The sequence below is a fragment of the Tauraco erythrolophus genome, chromosome 1 (genome assembly GCF_009769465.1).
Source record: "Tauraco erythrolophus isolate bTauEry1 chromosome 1, bTauEry1.pri, whole genome shotgun sequence".
Lineage (NCBI taxonomy): Eukaryota > Metazoa > Chordata > Aves > Musophagiformes > Musophagidae > Tauraco > Tauraco erythrolophus.
The window spans coordinates 46,275,184-46,295,815 of NC_141465.1; the positions used below are offsets into that span (position 1 = coordinate 46,275,184).

The window sequence follows — 20,632 nt, forward strand, 5'->3', positions numbered from 1 at the left end:
ACCTGAGAAAACTCACAAAGAGAGGATCCGCATTATTTTCTCGGTGTTCTTATTTATGTGCCTCAATTAGGAGCATAGACTGCTCTTCTCATTTGGGGGGAAAAGGAGGAGGTGATAGAGTGCATTCCAAGCAGATAGAGTTCAGGTGCTATGAACCCTCTGGTCCTGTCCATACCAAGGCAGCAGAGATTCCTACAGGGATTCAAAAGTTGGGCAGCCTGAACCACCCCTTCACTCCAAGTCCTGGTGGAGTGGCCCCCCAACAGAACTGTGATGGCAAGTGTATGGCACAGCCTATGGAACCTCCTTTTTCCCTATATAAATAGTTAATCCAACAAGGAACACAAATACTTTGAAGTATCTTTGCATCTTAAGCTTCAAAGTAATTTTTCGTTGCTACCTAAAAATTAGCAGTATTCAGTAGAAGCAAGGCACTTGTTTGCATTTGAAGTCTGTTGTTATGTGACCAAGATTAAGTACGAGGATAAATATCTTACAAAATGTTAAAAATAACAAGCACCAAGTTCCTAGTAACTGATCAGAAAATGATGACACATGAACATGAATTTAGTAAGCCATATCATTTGATGGCTTGACTATTCTTTTTCTTATACATTCCACTAATGTATTTGCTGCCTTGGCCTTGAGAGCTGTGAAAGATCTTAAACACAACGAAAGGCAGAAACTCCTGACCAGCAAATCTGAAGAAGCAAAGAAGCAGTTAATTAACTGACGATATGAGAACAGATTTCCCGTTATTTAAGTCAGAACGGAATATTGCCTTAGCTTGTCTTATCTAACAGGAATTTAGTACTCGTTATTTCTGATGTTCTTCTGCCACTGAGTAACAAGTCAGAAGCACGGGATATATACGAGGCCCTCCCTCACAGGAGGTGTTAGTGGGAAAGAACTTACTCCTGTCCAACTCACTCAGGTGAGCTGGAGATGCCACATCGTGGGCTGCAGAAACCAAGGGGTGTTAAGATACAGAGAAAAGCATAGTTTTATTTGGTTTAATTTAATACTTTGAGATTAGAAAGGCATGGAATCCTATCTTGATCTTCTTATTCTAGCCTCATCCAAATTCTACTGGTAATGAGACATCTCTGAATCTCCGAATATCCTTTATACGGGCTGCAAGGTAACACACTGAACCATGTTTGTAGGTCTGAAGAATAGTGTGTATGCGCTTTCAGCACTCTGGCACTTTTTTTTTTTTTTTTTTTAAATAAGTAATAAGGAGGTGTTCCTACATTGCAGATACTGACATTTAGAATATTTTCTACTCCCAAAATTCTTCCAGCGTACAGTAAGCACTCACTCAAAATAAGATCCAAGTCCAGAGCAAGTCCAAATCTGGAAAAGAAGTCAAAACGTGCCTGATGTATTCTCCTGACAATACGAATACGTGCTCGTGTTGCTTTTAATGTTACGATCTCTAGAAACCACGCCCTCGCCTAGCCTAAACACGCCGTCGTGCCTCCCCTCCCTGAACCCGACGCGGCTATTGCCCTTCTGCTTTTATCTCCTCCTCCTTTTTCTCTCCTCTCCGCCCTCTTTAATCCCTGCCTGCCGCCGCCGCCGCCGCCAGCGGCAGCAGGAGGGTGGTGGGCGGGGCCACGCAGGGAGGAGGCCCCGCCCCCTCGGCGTTGCCAGGTTACCGCGGCCGCCGGTGGGCGGGGCCCGATCCGAGCGGCCCCGCCTCCTCGCGGGGCTGGTTTCCTTGACGTCACCGCGCAGCGACGCGGTCGCTGCTTTCCGCCCGCTCGGCGCCGCCATGTTCAAGGTGAGGAAAGCGTCGTCCCCCTCCCACCGCCCGTGGCCGTTGCTGCTTCCCGCCCGCCCCTCCGCCCCTCACCGTTGACAGGGCTCCCCGCCGCCCCTCACCGCCCCGGCGGAGCGGGCGGGAGCAGGCGGCGGCCCCTCCCTTCAGGCCTCGCCGCCGCCCCGGCCCGGGGCCTTGCAGCGGAACGCGCCGCTTCCCGCCGAGGCGGCGGGGTGGCCGCGGTGCTGTCGCTCTGAGAGTGTCCTTGTCCGGCGGGGCGAGGCCGGCAGGGGGCGGCCCGGGAGCGCGGCTGGCGGGGCCCGACGCTGAGGCGCCCGACGGGCGGGCGGGCGCTCTGGCCCGGGAGGGCCCCCGTTTCTCCCCCTTGCTGTTTTAAAGCAGTTTTCAGTTCCTCGCTTGAGTAGGCGCCGTAGCGAAGACCTTGGCGTTGTTACCAGAGAAAGATTTTTATTTTCCCCGTTGGAGCTAAAACTTCTAAAATCTGTATTGTCTGGTGACAGTTGTGCATTTGGTCTACGACTCTCATAAGGTGCTAGTTTTACTCTGGTTGCAGCTGTATAATCTCTCTCTTTAATATTTCAAAACTGAGTGCCCTGTGCATGGTGCACAAAAGGCAGACGCATGGTGATCTTATTGTAGCCTTCCAGTACTTAAAGGGGGCCTACAGGAAAGCTGGAGAGGGACTTTTTACAAGGGCGTGTAGTGATAGGACAAGGGGCAATGGCTTTAAACTGAAAGAGGGCAGATTTAGATTAGATCTAAGGAAGAAATTTTTCACTCAGAGGGTGGTGAGGCAGTGGAACAGGTTGCCCAGAGAAATTGTGACTGCCCCATCCCTGGAGGTGTTCAAGGCCAGGTTGGGTGAGGCTTTGGGCAACCTGGTGTAGTGGAGGGTTTCCCTGCCCATGGCAGGGGGGTTGGAACTAGATGATCTTTAAGGTCCCTTCCAACCCAAACCATTCTATGATAATTGTCATTAAAGGGGTTATGTGTGAACTGATGGGTTTAGGTGCTATGCATAATATTACTGCTTTTGTGCAACTCTTGAAGTTAGGCAGATTTCAGTGCTTCAGGCCCCAACCTAATTTTTTGCCCCTAAGAACAAAAGGGGAAGGTGGCTTCTTGTCCTTGATATCTGTGCTTTAGGGAACAGGAGTGCTCAAGAGTTTGTTGTTTTGGGTTTTGTTTTTTTTAGTTGAGGTTGAGAGGAGGAAGAATGGAGAAGAGAAGAAAAAAAGAAAACCAAATCAGCTTCATACATTGGGACAAATATCAGCCTTCACAGAAGTATGATTAAGGATTTTTTCCCTTTTGTTCTTTCTTTTTCCAGTTTTGACAGGGTGGCAATAACAGTAACAAGTGAACTGAGGAAAAGAAAGAAAGAGGAAAAAAAGGCAAAAGTTCTAGTTATTTTTTAGCTCTTTTTTCCCTTGTTTGTATTGAGAACTAATATGGGATTTATTCTTCCTAGAGGCATTTTTTAGTTAAGAACTTTGAGAAAGACAGTAAAGCAAGACAAGATGAAATGTGATAGTCTTTTTCCCCTTCAACTTTCAGATAGAATTTACTTATGAGTCCACAGATAAAGTTGAATTCTTCAGCTAGAGAAAGGAATAAACTTTTTGTCTGTTTTTACTTAAAGTAAATGCATTGCCTAGTGAAAAGAACATCAGCTTTACTTTTTTTGGTATCACCTGAGCAGCTGTAAGACAGGCAGACTGAAAGCACAGCTCAGTCAAAATGTTTTACTAAACCAATTGTTTTAGTAATATGTGGTTAATATGGAATTAAGAAATGAGATCTTAAGGTGAATTTTGGGAACAAAAAGTAGAACAGTTAATCGTTCATGTTACCGAATAAACCTTTCAGAGTATGCATGTCTATATACAGTACTTTAGTACCAGTGGTATCTGTCCCATAAGTTTTGCTGGTATAGAAGACCATTGCAGTATAGCTTGAACACTGCATTTAAGGAGAGATTCATCCTGCACTTCTAGTGGTTTCTTTCATTTTGTTTGAAGTATAAATATGAAGCCTTTGGAAAATGTCTGCACTTCAGTATTTTGATAATATGAACAGATGAGGTTTTTGGTCCGAGTAGTTCTGTCATCACTGATACCTGTTTGTGAAACCAAGGTGCTTCCATTCTTATGCTCCATTATTTTTGTCTTTATATAAAAATCTCAAATGTTTAAAGCATTTGGATTTACTGATTCTGCTGATGACATTTAGCACCATTTACACTGTTTGAAAATATTTTTCAGAACGAAAATGCATTTAGATTTTTGCCTTTTCAGTGACAGAACAGTTTTGCAGTGAAAAAAGGAAAGATTGAGAAAATAGACTGCAGCTATTCATGGTTAGTGGCGTTCATGTTTTCATCTTGGCTAATGAAAGTATGTGAGAAGTCTTTGTTTCAGCAAACACTGTTGGAGATTTTTCATGCCTTTCCTTGGCTGTGAAACAGCTGATCCAGTCATTGTGGTGTTTCATTATAGTGCTGTAATAATGAGTCCATAAATTCAAAATAAGGAAAAACTTTCATTTTAAGCAAGTTTTTCTGTACCTTTTGGTCCATCAGATCCCTTATGTCGTTCTGAAAAGCAATCCTATGACCTAGTTCTTGTGTGCTGTTTCTCTACATGTAAATGAACGTTTTTGAGGAAGTTTGACAACTATATAGTGTAATTTTGAGTTTGAGGAGTCTCTTGGTTACATTTAGTAAATATTCCATCTGCAAAGCAGTGGAAGACATTTAAGGTGCAAATGCCACTCTGTATACAATACGCATGTAGACTAAAGTTTATTTTCTAACAGTTCAGCAATGGACAGAAACAAAGTTTCAGAGTAATTGTCCTGTGGCTAGGTCAGTTGTCATCCTAACATCGTGAAGGACGTGTTGGTTTGACTAAAGCTTCAGTTTCACAAGCAGCTAGGTCAATGTAATGTACCCCTACTGTCTCTGGAAAGGAAGAGGGCTTGATGCTTTCTCCTTTTCCGTCCCCTCTTCCCTGGCCACACAGTTCCTCTGGTGCTTGTCAGGCTGTTTTGTGGATGGATTCAATTTGCTAAGCCCGCACAAAGCTCTCCGCTTCTTTTTCAGGATTAATCTTTTGCCAAATTGGCGAGGTGAATTGCCTCGTGGTGGAAGCGTCCGGCCACCAAAGCTAGGGCAAGGTGAGCAGCAGGACTTCTGGGAACGGATGCTGCGAGCAGAGCCAGACCGCTCCAGTTTGGTGGCCGCAGGCTGTTAGATTCGCTCATGCTGTAACCTGATGCAGCAAAACATGGGCTGTTGTAACTCTGCACGTGTTTATCTGAGCAGTAACACGAATATGAGACATGGAAAGTTTCTCATTTGAACTGCCGTCTGTAGAGTTAAACGTTGCTGTTAATAAGGGTGTGTATTTATTGGAAAATGCTTTCTATGTGTTCTTGATTCGCTACACAGCTAATATTTCTATCTTCTGGTTTTTAAGTTAAAGCGTGTCTCCTCTGTAAGAAATACAGTTTAGTGTAGGTCCTGAACACGGGAAGAATTGTATTCTCCTGAATCATGGTGGTTGTGTTGTGTGACTGGAATGAATCTGAACTGTTGAGAAACAGTCAAGTATCTGTCATGATGGACTGTAATTCATGTTTCTCACAGAAAAGTAGGAGATATTCCTAAAAGTCTTAGAAAGCAGTGATTATGTTCTGATAATTTCAACTGTAGGTCTCATTTTTTTCCTAAATCTAGATGCAGACAATAACTAGAAATAAAACACTGAACTTCTTGGGACTAACTACGGAAAAACGGAGGTGTTACGGGCATTCACAAAGTTGTTTAAATATGAATATGTTGTTAATATCTGTACTAAGAAAGTTGAAAAAACTTATGTTTCAAGTGAGATAAAACAGATCTTTTTGTGAGATGAAAACTGAGCAGATAAGCATTTATATCTACTGTCTCCTTTAGCCTTAGGCTTTTCTAAATACCATCTGAATAATTTAGGTATTATCATTTGAGTGCTTGAGAGCATTAGATTTTGTACCACTGACTCCCCTTTCTCCTGCCTTCTAAGCATCTTAATATATCACTTATTAACATATAAGGGGACATAAACATTGTCTACTTGGGCGTGTTCGAACATGTTGCCATTTTGTTTAAACTTAATGATTTACATGTGTTCTTGTAATGTTTCTAGGTAGTTCGGCTGGGGGCCACCCCTGTTAGCCTGAGCTTGCTCTCTATCCAGGTTTATGCTGCTTCTTCAGAGAAGGAGACTTCCAAAAAGGAGTTGCTGAAAATTGAGGAGGTGAGTATGGTTAGGGCCCTAGTGCTCGTCTATCTACGCATTCTGAAAGGCGTTATATTTTGATGCGTGAAAACATTTAGGTACATCCCTTCACCCGCTGTTTTCTTGCCTTTAAACTTGCTTATCTGTTTTCAGTAATAGAGATGTTGATATGGTTTTGCTTCTTTTACCCTAGGGTTGCATTTGATGCCCTCCGCTTGATAGCGTCAGGCTTGCTCGTCTGCAAGATCTTTTTCCTACGTTAGAGCCTTCCGTTATTCATTCAGAAATTACCTTTTTATGTTTGTAGATTTATTTGTGGTCTTGTTTCAAATGCTCAGGAATATTTTTCTTTGCTTTTTATCCAGGTAACACCGTGTATTTTTTATTACAAGTACTATTGACACATTCTAAGAAAATTTCATTTGTGTTCTCCAGTAAAAGAGCAAATGTTTTTGTTTCTAAAAACATTCTCTCTTTTACAGGCAAAATCCTTGTCTGGCAATGCTTTGAACCCAATATAGTAGCCTACAGAATCAGAATTTTATCAGTTTTCCTTTCTTTACAACATTCAGACCTAAGCATCAGCAAATACAATAAGTAGTGATAATAAAAAATGTGTTACTTTATTGTTTCTCTAAGGTGTTACAAATATCTTGGTTGTGTCACAAGTAGTGCTTTAAAACACCCTGTCAAACTATAGACGCACCAGCATCGTTGCACAGGCTTTTAGTAGTCTCGAACATTAAAAAAAAAAAAGTAGTTCATAACTAAATACAGATTTATATCCATGAGAATTTATAAGTGTTTAAAAATTTTCAGTTCTTCACCCCAAGCTAAAGTGTTGTTACATGAGCAGTGAAACTAAATGTAACTTATTTTTACATATATTTAGGTCTTTTGAATGTGTCTGCATGGGCAGTTCACTTGCATAACACCAGAGGATCAATAGCTGAAGCAGTCTCCCGGCTTCACCCCACTGAAGTAACCTGAGCTGGGGCCATCCAGTGCCCTACGCCGCCACTGGCGTGAGTCAGGAATGAGGCAGCAGTTCGAAGTTATGTCCGTGCTGAATAATTGGCTTGACCACCAGCTTCAGCGAAGCAGAACGTGCGAGCTGGAGAGTTTTGGCTGCCTTTCTTAGCGTTCACAGTGTGTGTTAGTTTGTATCTCTACTGTTAGCTGTCTAGTTTCATAAAATGGAGGGGAATTTCCTTATCTCTGAGACTTCTGTCTGTGTGCCAGACATGGCTGGCTGGTTGTCTGACAGGATCGAAGTTAAACTGATTGTGACTATGATTGCCAAAGATGGCTGGATTTCCTAGGGAAATGAGACTTAATCTCTCAAAGTGTTATGGGAAATCCAGCTGCACTAGTTATTGAATTATTTGACAAATTCTCTGTCATTATGTAGTTTTTTATGGTTAGCAGCTGTTTTTATTACGATAGAGATACAGTTGGTTTCCAGCTTATCTTGACAAGAGGGCTAGCTACACTTTGCAACAATACATGTAAACATCAGTTTATCATAAACTGCTAAATGTAGTATATAAATGTGGTATAAAATATAAGCTCTTTTTACTAAATATCAGTGTAGTATATAAGCTGCTAGGAATTCTAACAGGTTTGTTTTGATCTAAACTTTGCTGTTCACCTTTAAGAGTGTAGACTTTGGTCTTTTTTTTAAATGCAATACAGTTTTAAACCTGTTTAGGTAATTGTAATGAATACGTTGTGATGCTAAACCCCAAATACGGTAGTTTAGTATTCATTATGTGAAGATGCCCATTGCTCTTCAGGTGGGTGTTACAGTTCCTATTTGCTCAGTCCCATGGTGCTATTAATCCTGTCAGATGCTGGTGTGGTTAATGACTGCAACACTGGGATGTCGTACCATTTTTCCTGCTCAGTAACAAACAGACAAATTTGTATCGGATGTTACCTTTGTTAGAAGCTACTTAGACTCTTTAATGATGGCTTGTGCAAATATAGAAAATGATCAATTGTGATTTCAGAGTTCATTTAGTGTGTTAACTGGGAACCAGAAGTGCTGATTAAGACCAGAAACACTTTTCACAATTATGTTTTGTGTTCTTATTAAACTAGTTTAATATTAATTTATAACCTGTGACTTGGATCATATAGCAGCTATGGATGAATTGCATAGCAATTGGAAGTCATCTTCATCCTAGTATATAATTAAACTTTGCTCATAATGGTTGTCTCACAGCTGTGCCTGAATTTTTATTATGCGTTGTTTATGTAGTAAGCACCGTGTTAGGTGTTCTCTGGTTAGACTGTTCATGCCCTGAAGACCTACTAACGCAATTACACCTTTGTTTTTAACCTCTTGTTTGCTAATATTCACAGCTGTCACTCTACTCCTCTCCAGCTCGTGAGACTAAATATGTGGAGAATCCACAAACCCAATTGGAAGAGGGGGTTTCGCATTTACGGCATCTTATGGAGCCATATACAGCCTGGTGTCAGGTATAATGCTTTTATGTCACATCTCGTAGTGGTTCAGTGTAAGGGTTGAGCTGGGAATTTTTTTTTTTTAAGAGACAGAATTAACAGATAGCAGCAAAGTAAAAGTTACTAGTTGTACAAGCATTTTTCCAAAATGCTTCATTACTTAACGTTTTCCACAGCTCAGGTCATATTTACCCCCTCCTCACACAGAAGCAGTTGTTTCTTTATACTAATTTGCTGAACTAAACCTCTGCTTTTTCACATTTTTATATCACTCCAAAAGAATTAAAAGGAAATTTAACTAAAGCTTAGAACTGCTATCTGAAATAAACTTTAAGCTTAAAGATAGCTAGGGATATCTGGACTTGGTACTGTCCTGTGACTGAGGAAGGCAGAAGAGTGATTAAATTTTCATTTTCCGTGCTCAAGGAGAATGCCATAAAATCTCAAGCAGTGTGTTTTGAGGTAGTGATACAGTTGTCCTCACTGAAACTGTGACACAGTGCAACTTTGCAGAAAACCAAATCAGCACTTGCTGACTGGACTGTTCAGAAAAGGAACGTGGCTCTCTGGAAGAGAGAAAATCCCAGGCCACTAGTAGTGGCGAACCTAGCCCCCAGACCTTACCCCAAAACTATCTTATAAACATACTACTTAATAAAACGTGTACTGAACAGTCATTAAATACAAAAATAGTCTTTGGAGCGTAGAGTTTAACCAAGATCTTTGTAGTCAAGGCCTAAATTATTGATATTAGATGACAAAGTCATACGATGGCTTTCTTGTTCGTTCTTGACCTAGCAAACGGTGAGGCTTACTTTTGAAGCAAGAGCATCCTTGTCATCTGGTTGCCTCTTGGCAACTTTAGGTGATTCTCTGCTATGCGCTCTGGCTGTTATGAATCCTCCTCTTAAGCTGCAGACTGATTTTCCAGTTCTCCATAGACGTCCAAGCTGTTCAGATCAGGGTTCCCTTTCTGCCTAGAAGTTTGGTGTTGTGGTACTAACCTTTAACAGTACTGAAATATTTTTTCAGAAATATTCAGCATTACTCAGTCTAGTTATGTGTTTCTAAAGTGCCATCAGCAGGAGTACTGATTTCAGTTTTGAAGGAGAAGGGGAGATTTTCCACAGTATAGTTAGAGCTCTGGCCTCCTAAATGCATGGGTTCTGTTTGGTTGCCTGCGGTAACTGTAACTGGGGAATGAAATTTGAGACAAGGTTAGTTGCCCAGTTAAACGGACTGCAGGTAAGCCTTGAACAGTGCTTTCTGTTTCACTGGCCTGTTGTCTTCCTATTTGCTTTATCTTTTTGTCTGCATGGTGATTGTTTACATAAGATGTGTTCTGCTCACACGCAACAAGCCATTTCCTGGCAGTGGTTTACTGACTCATTTTATGAAGTGAGCATGTCAGTTTTATGGGTTTGGGATCATCTTGCTTGCTTAACTGTAGTCAGAGATAGTTTTGGTTTTACACCACCCCCACCTTCTTCTGTGTTAGAGAAAATAATATTTTAGGTGTGTCTCTGTTACCTTTAAAATTAAAAACATAACCCATGATAACAAGAATAAAATTGGTTATGTTCATATATCCTCTTCACTTTTTCAAAATTGCTTGCTTAACTGTAGTGGAAAGTTAGTTCAAAACACAGATGTAAAAATGAGTCAGGTGTGTGGGCTGTGACAGAAGATCAGACTGACTTAGTCTCTGAGGTCTTTAGAGCAACATGCTCTTTTTTCATGGCTTTTAGTAAGACAAACATCCATTTAGAGTTATGTTGTGTGTCACATGCTAACACTTTTTTTCTTCCATGACTAATCTTTTTTTTAAGTCACTCTTTCCAGTGAGGAAATGAAAGTTCTAAAGATCTTATCCCCCATGCAAGTATCCTAAACAAATTCTTTCACTTTTGCACAGATACAGCTCGAGTGGTATTGTGATACCATTTTCTGCTGGGCATACCTGTTCATGAATTTGTTCACTAATTGATAGACAGTCTTACACTGTCTCTTTGAAGGATTATTAACATAATAGCAATTGACAGGGTTGCTCTTACTGAGGATTTTTCTTCTACTTTGACAAAAGGGAATGTAAATTCTTTTACTTCCCGCGTACTTCCAGTCTGAGAAAATAAATCTAGAACTGCTTTGTGGGGTTGATGCAGTGCTCTATGATGATTTACTTTGGACGTTGTATGGACATCTCAGTTTCCAAGTCACTCCAAAAATGCAGTTTTGTTAGCCTAAGATAGTCTCTTGGAAAGTGGAACTTATCACCCTGCAGAATGAGTCGGGTACCTCTGTGAAGCGCTGGGAAGGAGTTTATTACAGCGTTGTCCTTCCCTTGCATCAGCTCGGGTATTTTTGCGATGCCTACGTACACGGAGAAACCTAAGATAATCCTGAGTTTCAGCTGTCTGATCAGGAGCTCATTGATTTACTGAAGTTGACTTCTGTGTTTTGAGGTATTTAATCTGTGTCCAAAATCTACTTTGAGAAAAAGCTGCATGTTAAGCCAAATGTAATGTTGAGCAAGTATAGCCTTGTAAGTGAAGGGCAGAAGTGGCAATAAAAAGGAGTTATTTTAGGGACCCAACACCTTTTTTTTTTTTTCTTCTTCTTTTATCTTTCCCCTCCCTTCTTTTCTTCATCAGGTCAGTCACAATCTGTAGCTAATATTTTGTTTACTTGGTATCTATTTACAGTTGTTTTCTTTTCTTTTTTTTTTTTTTTTTTAGGATCTTTATGCCAAAGCTATGCCCAAATTAGAAAAAGCTGTTGAGCATGGTAGAGGTAAATCAGTTCAGTTTTCTTAACTAGCAATTGAAAATGCAGGACTGTACTATATCTTCTGTTAAAAGAGAATTCAATTAAGCATCATTATATATATAATTTCTAAGGCATTTAAGACTACTTTATTTGCACTGTGTATCTTTAAATTTCCTTTGTAGGTCATTATGACACTATATTTCTAGACAATTAAAATCCGAGACTTGCATCTATGTTGACCAATGTCACTAAAAATGACAGTTATGCAGGAGAAGGCGGCAAAGAAGCCTCACAATTTATTCCCAGCCGGTAGCATTTGCTTGACCCTGTCTAGTAACTGAAACTTCCTGCAATGTTTATTATTTGTTGTAAGTGTTAGGTCTTTTGTTTGCAATGTTCAACTTCTTCATTTTGTTTTACTTCCTTGGAGTTCCTAAGAATTTGGAATTAATCCAAAATAATTTGTATTTATTTTTGGTTTGGAAGCATCCTTTCATACTTAGGCTCTTCAGGGCTAAGCATGGATGCTGTGTGGAGCTCATTTCAGATACCGTGCCTCTTGTCCATAAACTTAAGTCTCAATGTTTTGAACTTCTTTGTATGGAAGGCTTTTCATAGTTTTCCATTCCCCTATTGGACTCCTGTCTTGGAGCGAGCTTTGTTTATGCTGTATCTTTCCTTTGTTCTGTCATTTGTTTTTTGTACAGTGTTTGCTGAAACTAATTCTTGTTAACATGTAAATGTAAGAATCCATTTTGCAAAGGTTTTTACCACTAATTTGAAAAAGATATAATCGAAATGCAAAAGAGCAAACCAAAACAGATGGCCCAGGAGCAAAGGCAAAAGCTTCTATGAAAGTTGGTAAATACAATACGATGTTCAGTTTCATTCATGTGTCACTAGAGAAGATCTCAAAGGCTTTGAATTTTATGCCAGCAGATCTAAAATGTGCTTGATAGTTAAATGTGTTTTGATAACTCTTTATGTTTTGTAACAATTGCTAGCATGTATTGATGATTCCTTATCACAAAAACACTTTCACATTACATTAAAGCACTTTGTTCTGACTTCTTTTCAGAGGGCTGTGAATTTCTCCAAAACCCCCCTGCTGGATTTTATCCAAGGCTTGGTGTGATAGGTTTTGCAGGAATTGTTGGATTGTTTCTTGCTAGAGGTAAGTGGGAACCTTTTGAACTGCTTATGTTATGATTTGGGAAAAATAATTTCTTTGTAATTGTTTGGATACTAATTTTTAATTGTGGCACATGAGATCTGAGTTAACTGTACAAGCATGTTTCTACAATGTTCCTCTAATTGTAAAGAAACTTAATGTAAAAGGTGTGTAATAACCATCGATTATTGTTTATGGTTACTGTATTTGTTACTGGAATCTAGTCTTTGATCTTTTCCAGTTCTAGCTTATTATAGCAAAAGTAGGAAAAGATTTTTCATTTTAGCCTAAGAAGTTCTTGATCACATGTATCACTGCAGAAAACTACAGAGGAATATATTACAGTAATATACAGAGATTCCCAGACTATGACTTTATGTACAATTAGTTGTGTATTCAAGTTCCTTCGAAGTACTGTGTGTCCAGGCACAGAGCTGCTATGGATGGTGATATTCAGCAGAAATACTTGTGAACTCTGGGTGTCCTATAAATACACGCATGTTTTGTGCTATAGAAATGTGATACAGTTAATTTCATCACACTAGTTGAAGAAACTAATGTTTATGCTTTCATAGAAATAAATACTATTTTAAGAAATGTTAATTGTGAAAAGTATTTTGTGTTTGTATTGAGATATTCTTAATACAATGAAACAAAGTAACACAAGAAGAAAACTTGTAGGTAAAGGAACAGTCTAGAATTTAAATACTAGTGAGGACTTGCTTTGGATAAAAATACACCTTTGTGGGGCCTAGGTGTATTGAACAAACTGGAAGTGTGTGCTTGGCTATGTAGAAATGGAAAGCATTCTGTGAACACATGCACTTAAATATACACTCCTCAAAATATTTAATTTTCCAGTGAAGGTGACGAAAGCAATACTTTTTTTTTTTTTTCCCTTGCGTATTTTTTTAATGAAAATCAAGGTCTCCAACTTTACCCATTTGAAGCTCTTTCTCTGCAGATTCCTGCTTCTCGAGTTACGTAATTATGAATGAGATCAGTTTCCAGCCTTTACGACTGTCAGCACAATTGAGGAGGGGAAGGGCAATCTTGAGTCTGGAGCTGAATGATTAGAGGATCTTAAGTTTAATAAAAATAAAAATCCCTCATAATACAAATGTCTGATTTGTGAGTCTTTTAGGATAGGACCCATAATTTAAAACCTTTTTGTCTGGTCATAGTTTAAAATACTTTCTGGGAATCACAGTCAGTATTCAAACTGTAGAAGGAAGTGCCTCTTAATTTTGATGCTACAGAAAGTTAGAACCAAATTTCCTCTTTTTTTGATCCCTTCCCCCTTGGTCTCACTGGAAAAATAGCCTTCTTGTAGAGTACAGATAAAATCTTCCAGGTCTAACCGTAACACTTGAAGACACATAATGCTTGAAGATAAGTAGAAAGTATGGTATTTAGAGTTTAATCCTGTGAATATTGTGCAGTCTTCCACCTTGGTTTAAAATGCCGTGGAAGATGATTTGTTTTAACCTCGTTGAGTAGTACTGGAATGGATGTGGGAGTATTCCTAAACTTCCCTCTAATGGGTATCTCCAGCAGGTAGCAGTCTGCTATAAGGCATTAATATCTTCCACTATTACATTTATTCCTAAAGTGCTATTGTAGGCACACTGATAAGCTACCACTAAGGAAGCTTTCCCCATTCTCAGAGATTACACCAAAAGTGTAATTTTTCTGGTTGTGAAAATGCAACAAGCTGGCTTTTTCTGTGCTTTCTTAGAGCTAATTGGTGCCAAGTTCCCTCTTCGAGACTAGCAACATCACTTTATGAATGTGTCTTGTTTACAGCTAAGTTTCTCATCTCATGATGAGCATCTGTTAGTGGAAACACTAAACACTTCTAATACGCATTTCCTCTTCAAAACTCATTACTCTCTTAATAGAAGCACGTGTGGCTTTGCATCTAGAACAGGCTGTTCTATGAGGAACAGAACTACTGCATCCTGACTGCTGTACGTCCGTTCTATGCCCTTTTTTCCCCCTGCTTTTCTCCTTTACCTGCTCCCTTCTGTGTTCCTTTCTGAGTGGATGAACTGCAGCTTGCCCTGTAACTGATTCAGTGATGCATATCGTCACTGGCCAGCCAGGATACACAACCTGTGGCCAGCTGTGATAAGAGGATGAACTTCTCAGGCATTTAAATTATTTTGGGCATATAGAATAGAGAATTCCAGTTGATTAAAAGGTTCAAAATTTACTTGAGGATTGAGCAATAGGCATATAGCATAATTGTAAGTACTTTAGTTTAAAAGTACTTCCAAATGCTTTGCCAATTGCTATAGTGAATCAAGAAAAAATATTCGTAAGAGCAGTTGTGGAAGAATTAATGTTTGTGAGTGGAGGTAACTTAGAAAATTTCTGTTGGAATGTTTCTTGTTCTGCTTGATGTATCAAAAAATGCTATCCTTACCTTTCTTTGCCTGAGTTTTTCCTTTTAGTTCAGAAAAGAGTATCAGTATTTCTCTTAAATATCTCTTAACTGCAGCTTTAACTTCATCATTCAGTACTGAAATAAATTATATATTACTGTTGTAAATGTGATTGTGATTTTCACTATGGAAAGATGTTAATAGAAATATTTTCTTAAAAAGGTTAAGATAATAATTGCTGATTAGAGTAATCATATTTCTTAAGAAACCTATAGGACTGAACAGAAAATATGCTACACTGTATTTAATAAAATGGTTTTGATTATAAATAAAAGGGTAGAGACCATTCAACTATCTTGGTTAACATATACTCTAACGAAGTTTTTGATTTTTTTTTTTTTAATTATGAAACAGGCTCAAAAATAAAGAAGTTAGTGTATCCTGGAGGTCTCATGGGTATCGGTGCCTCCATGTATTACCCTCAGCAAGCGGTTGCTATTGCAAAGGTCAGTGATGATACCGTTCTTTGGAGAAGTGTCTTTGATTATTGACTCCTACCTTCGACTTAACTGGTAATCAGTTTTTAAAAGCAGTGTCAGTGTGCTTGGCGGTTGACAAAATGGTAGTTATTTTGTCAAAGGACATGCAGTCTAGGCTGATAGACGATCAGATAATCTGTTTCTTTTAGTGACTTTTTTTTTTCTAACGTCTGCAGTAGTGTCTTCAATTAGAGGAACATAATTTCCTTTCTGAATCTCTAACCTCAAGTAATTATAAATTAACGTAAATATGCTTAGTAAGTGCAGTTTGCATGTTTACTTACAATACTAAGGAAGCCTGAAATATCTTGAGAGCAAAGGAAAACAGGGTTTGAAAGAAAAGCAGGGGAAAAAAAAGGGAGTTTCTATAGAGAAATCATAGGAATAACATTTTGAGATAAACATTGTTATTGAACTTTTCTACTTTTTGTTGGATGGAGTTTTAAGAAAGATAGTAAGAATTCTGGTGCTTGTTAGATGCCTTTCCTGTTTATGCATTATTTGTTTCAGGCACATAAGAAACATGTTCGTTTACAGTTGCTTAAGTGGATTTCCTGTGAAGGAAAGAACTGAAGAGACCAGGCAATCGCTTACAGCCCCTCCTGATGTCAGTTCATATGCCTTGCTGTCCACACTTAATTGTACTGGCAGATTTGTCAATTCTCCACCACATTCTTTTTCAAATCCAGCATTTAACCACTTACAGTGCATGTACTTTAGTGTGTCAGAAATGCTTTCTATTTCAGGCTTTGGTAGATTGGCTATCCAGTTATTGGTGACTTGAGAATGACACTGAGATGTCAGGATGAAAATAGGATATTCCAAGAACGTACGATGTTTTTTGTACGCTGAAAGGTCGTTAATTTCAGGAGAGTCAAAAATGCTGTGCTTGAACTCTGCCAGCATGGTCATACCCTGATCTTTGATGGAATCTTTTTTTAGTGCTTCCAGGATTCAGATGCTCCAAATACATATAGTTCTGTTGACTTATTCTCAGGGAGTGAAAATTATGCAAGTGGCAGGAAGAAAAAAAAAAACAAACCCCAAAATTAGGAAGCTTAGACATTTCTTTTGGAAACTGTTTTGAAATTCTGGTTGCCTTCTGAACAGTGAAGTGGGAAGCAATTGAATGGTGTTCAAACCGATGTTATTGTTTTGAAAGAAGCTCAGTTCAGTCTTAACTATGGATTTGCTACTAACAGCTTCACAATAGCTTGTTTATTTTACAAAAACTTTGAAGTGCATGATTGCCCTTTGATTAATTCACAGTTTTTAGTTTGACTGTAACAAAAAATCTGATATGAGGCCATGAGCCTGAAACTTGATTTGAATAGGTTTAGCTTTGTTGACTTGATCAGGACACTAGACATATGAGTTTGGAAACTTCTGTGGAGAGAGTGATATCCTAGATACTGTTTTGGTTCCTCTAATCTCTCACGCTTTTCTGTTCTTAAAGAAGCAAAGTTTTAAGCATATCAGATCTTACTGTCTATAATTTTTATGCTTTAACGTGAAATTGGAAGCACTTTCCTCTACTGATTATTTTGAAATGTTTAATAGACATTTCAAAAAAATTTCTGTAAGCCTAGAAAGGGGTGCTATCAGTACAAAGCTCACTTGCCAAATTAGTAAAACAGTATAGGAAATATTCAGGAACATAAATTTTAATTTTTTAATTTATTCTTTATATAATGTTATTCTTATTTTTCTTCTACATTTGAGTACTGCTTCACTGCTTTTTCATTTACAGTGGTATTGTTCCCTTCTTTGACCATACTTTAAAAGACTAAAAAATATTTTGATGTGTTTTTTTTTCCTTCACACCTTTATTGAAGACTTTCCATTGGAGGGTTGGAAGTAGACACAGCAAAATATATTTGCAGTTGAGGTACAACACTTGATGCATCTGTCTGGAAGAAAACTTTTTTCTTCAATTAAAACGTATGAGTTGCTGAGTGAAGTTATTGCAACAGAGTTCATAATTGGTAATAGTTTTCAAACACTATCCATCTAACTGGCGGTGGAAGAAATGCACAGACTAATTTTTTTTTCCTGCTTTGGTAATCATTCTAATAAATCACAAATTTGTAAAGGATTTATTTCCTTACTGCTAGTATTACTTTAGTTTGTATAACTTTGAACAAATGGTCAGACTGTATATGTGTTAAGATAAATTAATTTAATACTAAAGTTTATTTTGTTCTCGTGGAACTTTGACTAGTGTTTTGGAACTGTGTTGCTTTCCAGCTGATCATAGTACATTCAAAATACTTTGCATTCGCTGTGGCTTATCCTCCGTCTGGAAAAAATTTTCCATTACTTAAATCAGGATCTTTATCATTAGTATTAATTTTTGTTCCTTGTTATTAGAACTTCTCAAATTTGCTTAAGTAGTGTGTGTTATGCTTACCTCCTTGAAAGAAAGAAAAGCTTCCCAGTATGCGAGTTGTCGTGGTTTTTTTTTTTTTTTTTTGGACTGAGGGTCGAGACAAGAACCGAGCGGGAGCACCCACCAAACATGGTCTCGGGCAAAACATGACTCAGGCTTTCTTAATAAAACAAAACAATTTATTAACAGTTACTAAACAAAAGACAAAAGGGAACGAAACCGGTTACTTGAGAGGAGAAAGAGAAAACAAGGCCCGATCTTAAAACAACACCTCCCCACCCCCTATTTTCCTTATCCTCCGTCTGGAAAAAATTTTCCATTACTTAAATCAGGATCTTTATCATTAGTATTAATTTTTGTTCCTTGTTATTAGAACTTCTCAAATTTGCTTAAGTAGTGTGTGTTATGCTTACCTCCTTGAAAGAAAGAAAAGCTTCCCAGTATGCGAGTTTATTTCTTTGACAACAAACTAAATTATTCCTATGTCTTTTTGAACCCCTGCCTTGTCCCTTGCCCAGTTTAGTCAATAAGGCACAAACAGTTGTAACTGGCACAGCTGAGAGCATGACACAGTTACAGAAACTGTGGGTTGAAAAGGAGTTGGAGTCATTTGAGCCACATTTGCTGCAGAATCAAATGCTTGTGAAATTGCTTTGTGACTACTTTGTTAACAATATAAATGTAGAAGAGCCAGCAGATTCTCAGTTTAGTTTCTCAGCATGCAATGTAGATAAAGAATTGCTACCTATAATTCTGCTTGATAATCTTGACATATAGCACACAGTATAGTCAGTGTTATATGCTTATGGTCCTGTGTGGTATTAAATACGAGAGCTTTTTCACGTGCACGTTAGGCCCGAGAGACCGAGAGACTGCTGGTGCTACCCCAGTAGTGCCTAGTATGGGTGTTTGTGGCCCAAGGTCACTTTCAAACTATTTCAGAGTCCCTGTTGAGAACCACTCCATCTGACTTTTGAACTTGTTTGATCAAATTTTACATGCAAACTTACTTACAGTGTTGCATTGAACAGAGATGGTATTTTAGCATGTTGTAATTTAACACAGACAAGCTGGAAATTGTTATCTTCCAGAAATTAAGAATTCCAGATGACTGAATGGAAAAACTTGTCCCTCTTTGAAAGGAATTCATTGTATGAATGTTGGAACGAGCACTGTGAACAATTGAATGGACTGCTTGTGTTACGATTGTTCCTTTTACTTTTCCTGGTTGGAACTGCCACTCCCAAGAATAGTGGTGGCAACTGCAGTACCCACCTACTTCCTCTTCAACTGCACCATGACAGAGAGGTGTAAAACACACGCGTAGCGGATGACTCTGGTATTATCTTCATGAGAAGATGCAGTAGGTGGTTATCAAAATTTCTTGGCTACGCTGCTGTTGATGCTTGCAGATTACAGTCTGTATAGAATTGTATTTTTCAACCCATGTGAACTGTGAACATGTTCGTGGGTCCTGGCTCTTGGGTGGTGTGAACCATGTTGAAACACTGGTTGACTGTGGCAGACTAAACCCTCTGGGCTGCTGTGCCTTGTGACGTAGCTACTTTACTCCAGCAACGGGAACGAGCAGTTTCTCATTTAGTGCAATTCATAATTCACTTGATCATATGACCCCTGCAATAAGAATATTTTTAAGTTTGTACTGTTAGGTATTCAGAGAGGTTTTAAGTATTTTAATGGAGTATTATTAAGCAGGAACAAGAAATGTCTCATGTTGTTGTTCTCATTTTATGTTGGTAACTGTGTCCTCAGTAACATTGCAGACAAAACCCCCATGTTTATTTGTTTGCTGGATGTTTTTCGGTCCCGATAGGTTTGTACTGCCTGCACAACTGATCACACTATCTTTCCAGATGAGCCATAGGCTCTTCTGACTTTCAGAACTAGTTTGTTGAAGTACTTGAAGATTAACACCCCGATGCTAAAAAAGAATATAACTCTCTGTACCTGTAGTGTATGAATTGAAGGATTTTGCAAATTAATCCCCAGAACACTTTGTGTGCGTTTTTTCTGATAACCTTTATCACTTTCAAATACAGGGAAGACTCCATGCATCATACTGACTTGTTTAAAACCAAAATACAACTATAATTGTCAAATGTGGTGATGACAAATGTGCTGGCTCTTTATATTTAAAACAGCCCACATGTTGGGTTTAGTTGTGACTCAGAAATGTAGTTGCTGATTTCGATTTGTTTTGTTTTAATTCTAATTATTAAATAGCCTCTTTTGTAAGGTAGTAACATGATCTCTGCCCAGAAGCACATCCCTTACCATTGTGGCACGTAACTGGTGTGGTTAATTTTGTTCAAGCAAACAAAGGGAAGTGGTTCTTCACACCATGTGTGCCCAGCAGTAGAGGTCCTTGTCATAGGATGTTGTAGATGCTAAAAATTTGCATGGGGTTCAAGGGGAAGTGCCCCAAGTTGCAAGGAGGGAAATTCCTTGGCTTTGTTGCACACACAGAAATTACCTCTGGCTCTGGAAATTTCTGAGCAGCAAATCGTTGGAGACTGGAAGAAACTTAAATTTAATTCAGGAACTGTTTCAGACACATCAGAAGACTGTTTCAGAGACATCGTTTATGCTTGCTCTGTTCTCATAGCTTTGGCTTTCCAGCTTTGCCTGCTGTGGGAGGTAGTGTGATACCTTCTTATTTCTAGATAGGGAAATTGTCCATTTTTGCTGTTCTTTATTTGTAAGTAAACTGATAGTGATATGAAAGTGGGTACTGACCTGAGCCTGGAGCTATAAAAACCTAACACTTGAGTTTTAAAGAATGCTATGAATGTTACGGTTCCATATCATGTAAAGGCCAGGA

The 20,632-nt window shown here is 38.7% G+C and overlaps 1 protein-coding gene across 6 annotated transcripts in view; it reads left to right on the forward strand.

Annotated features, from left to right (window-relative positions):
* Nucleotides 1–1,746: 1,746 nt before the first annotated feature.
* Nucleotides 1,747–20,632, forward strand: part of APOO (apolipoprotein O) — a 29,876-nt gene continuing 10,990 nt past the window's right edge. For 4 of the 6 annotated variants that reach the window (XR_015222456.1, XR_015222462.1, XM_086618766.1 and 1 more), the window contains exons 1-6: nt 1,747–1,786; nt 5,974–6,084; nt 8,434–8,553; nt 11,274–11,328; nt 12,383–12,478; nt 15,277–15,368. Coding sequence is in view for 4 of the 6 variants with exons in the window: in XM_086618766.1 (XP_086474892.1) it covers nt 1,778–1,786; nt 5,974–6,084; nt 8,434–8,553; nt 11,274–11,328; nt 12,383–12,478; nt 15,277–15,368 (483 nt within the window). In the remaining 2 variants the exon portion in view is untranslated. Of the gene's footprint in view, nt 1,787–4,083; nt 4,146–5,973; nt 6,085–8,433; nt 8,554–11,273; nt 11,329–12,382; nt 12,479–15,276; nt 15,369–20,632 lie in introns of all 6 variants that reach the window. The other 2 variants (XM_086618768.1, XM_086618771.1) reach the window with 2 other exon arrangements.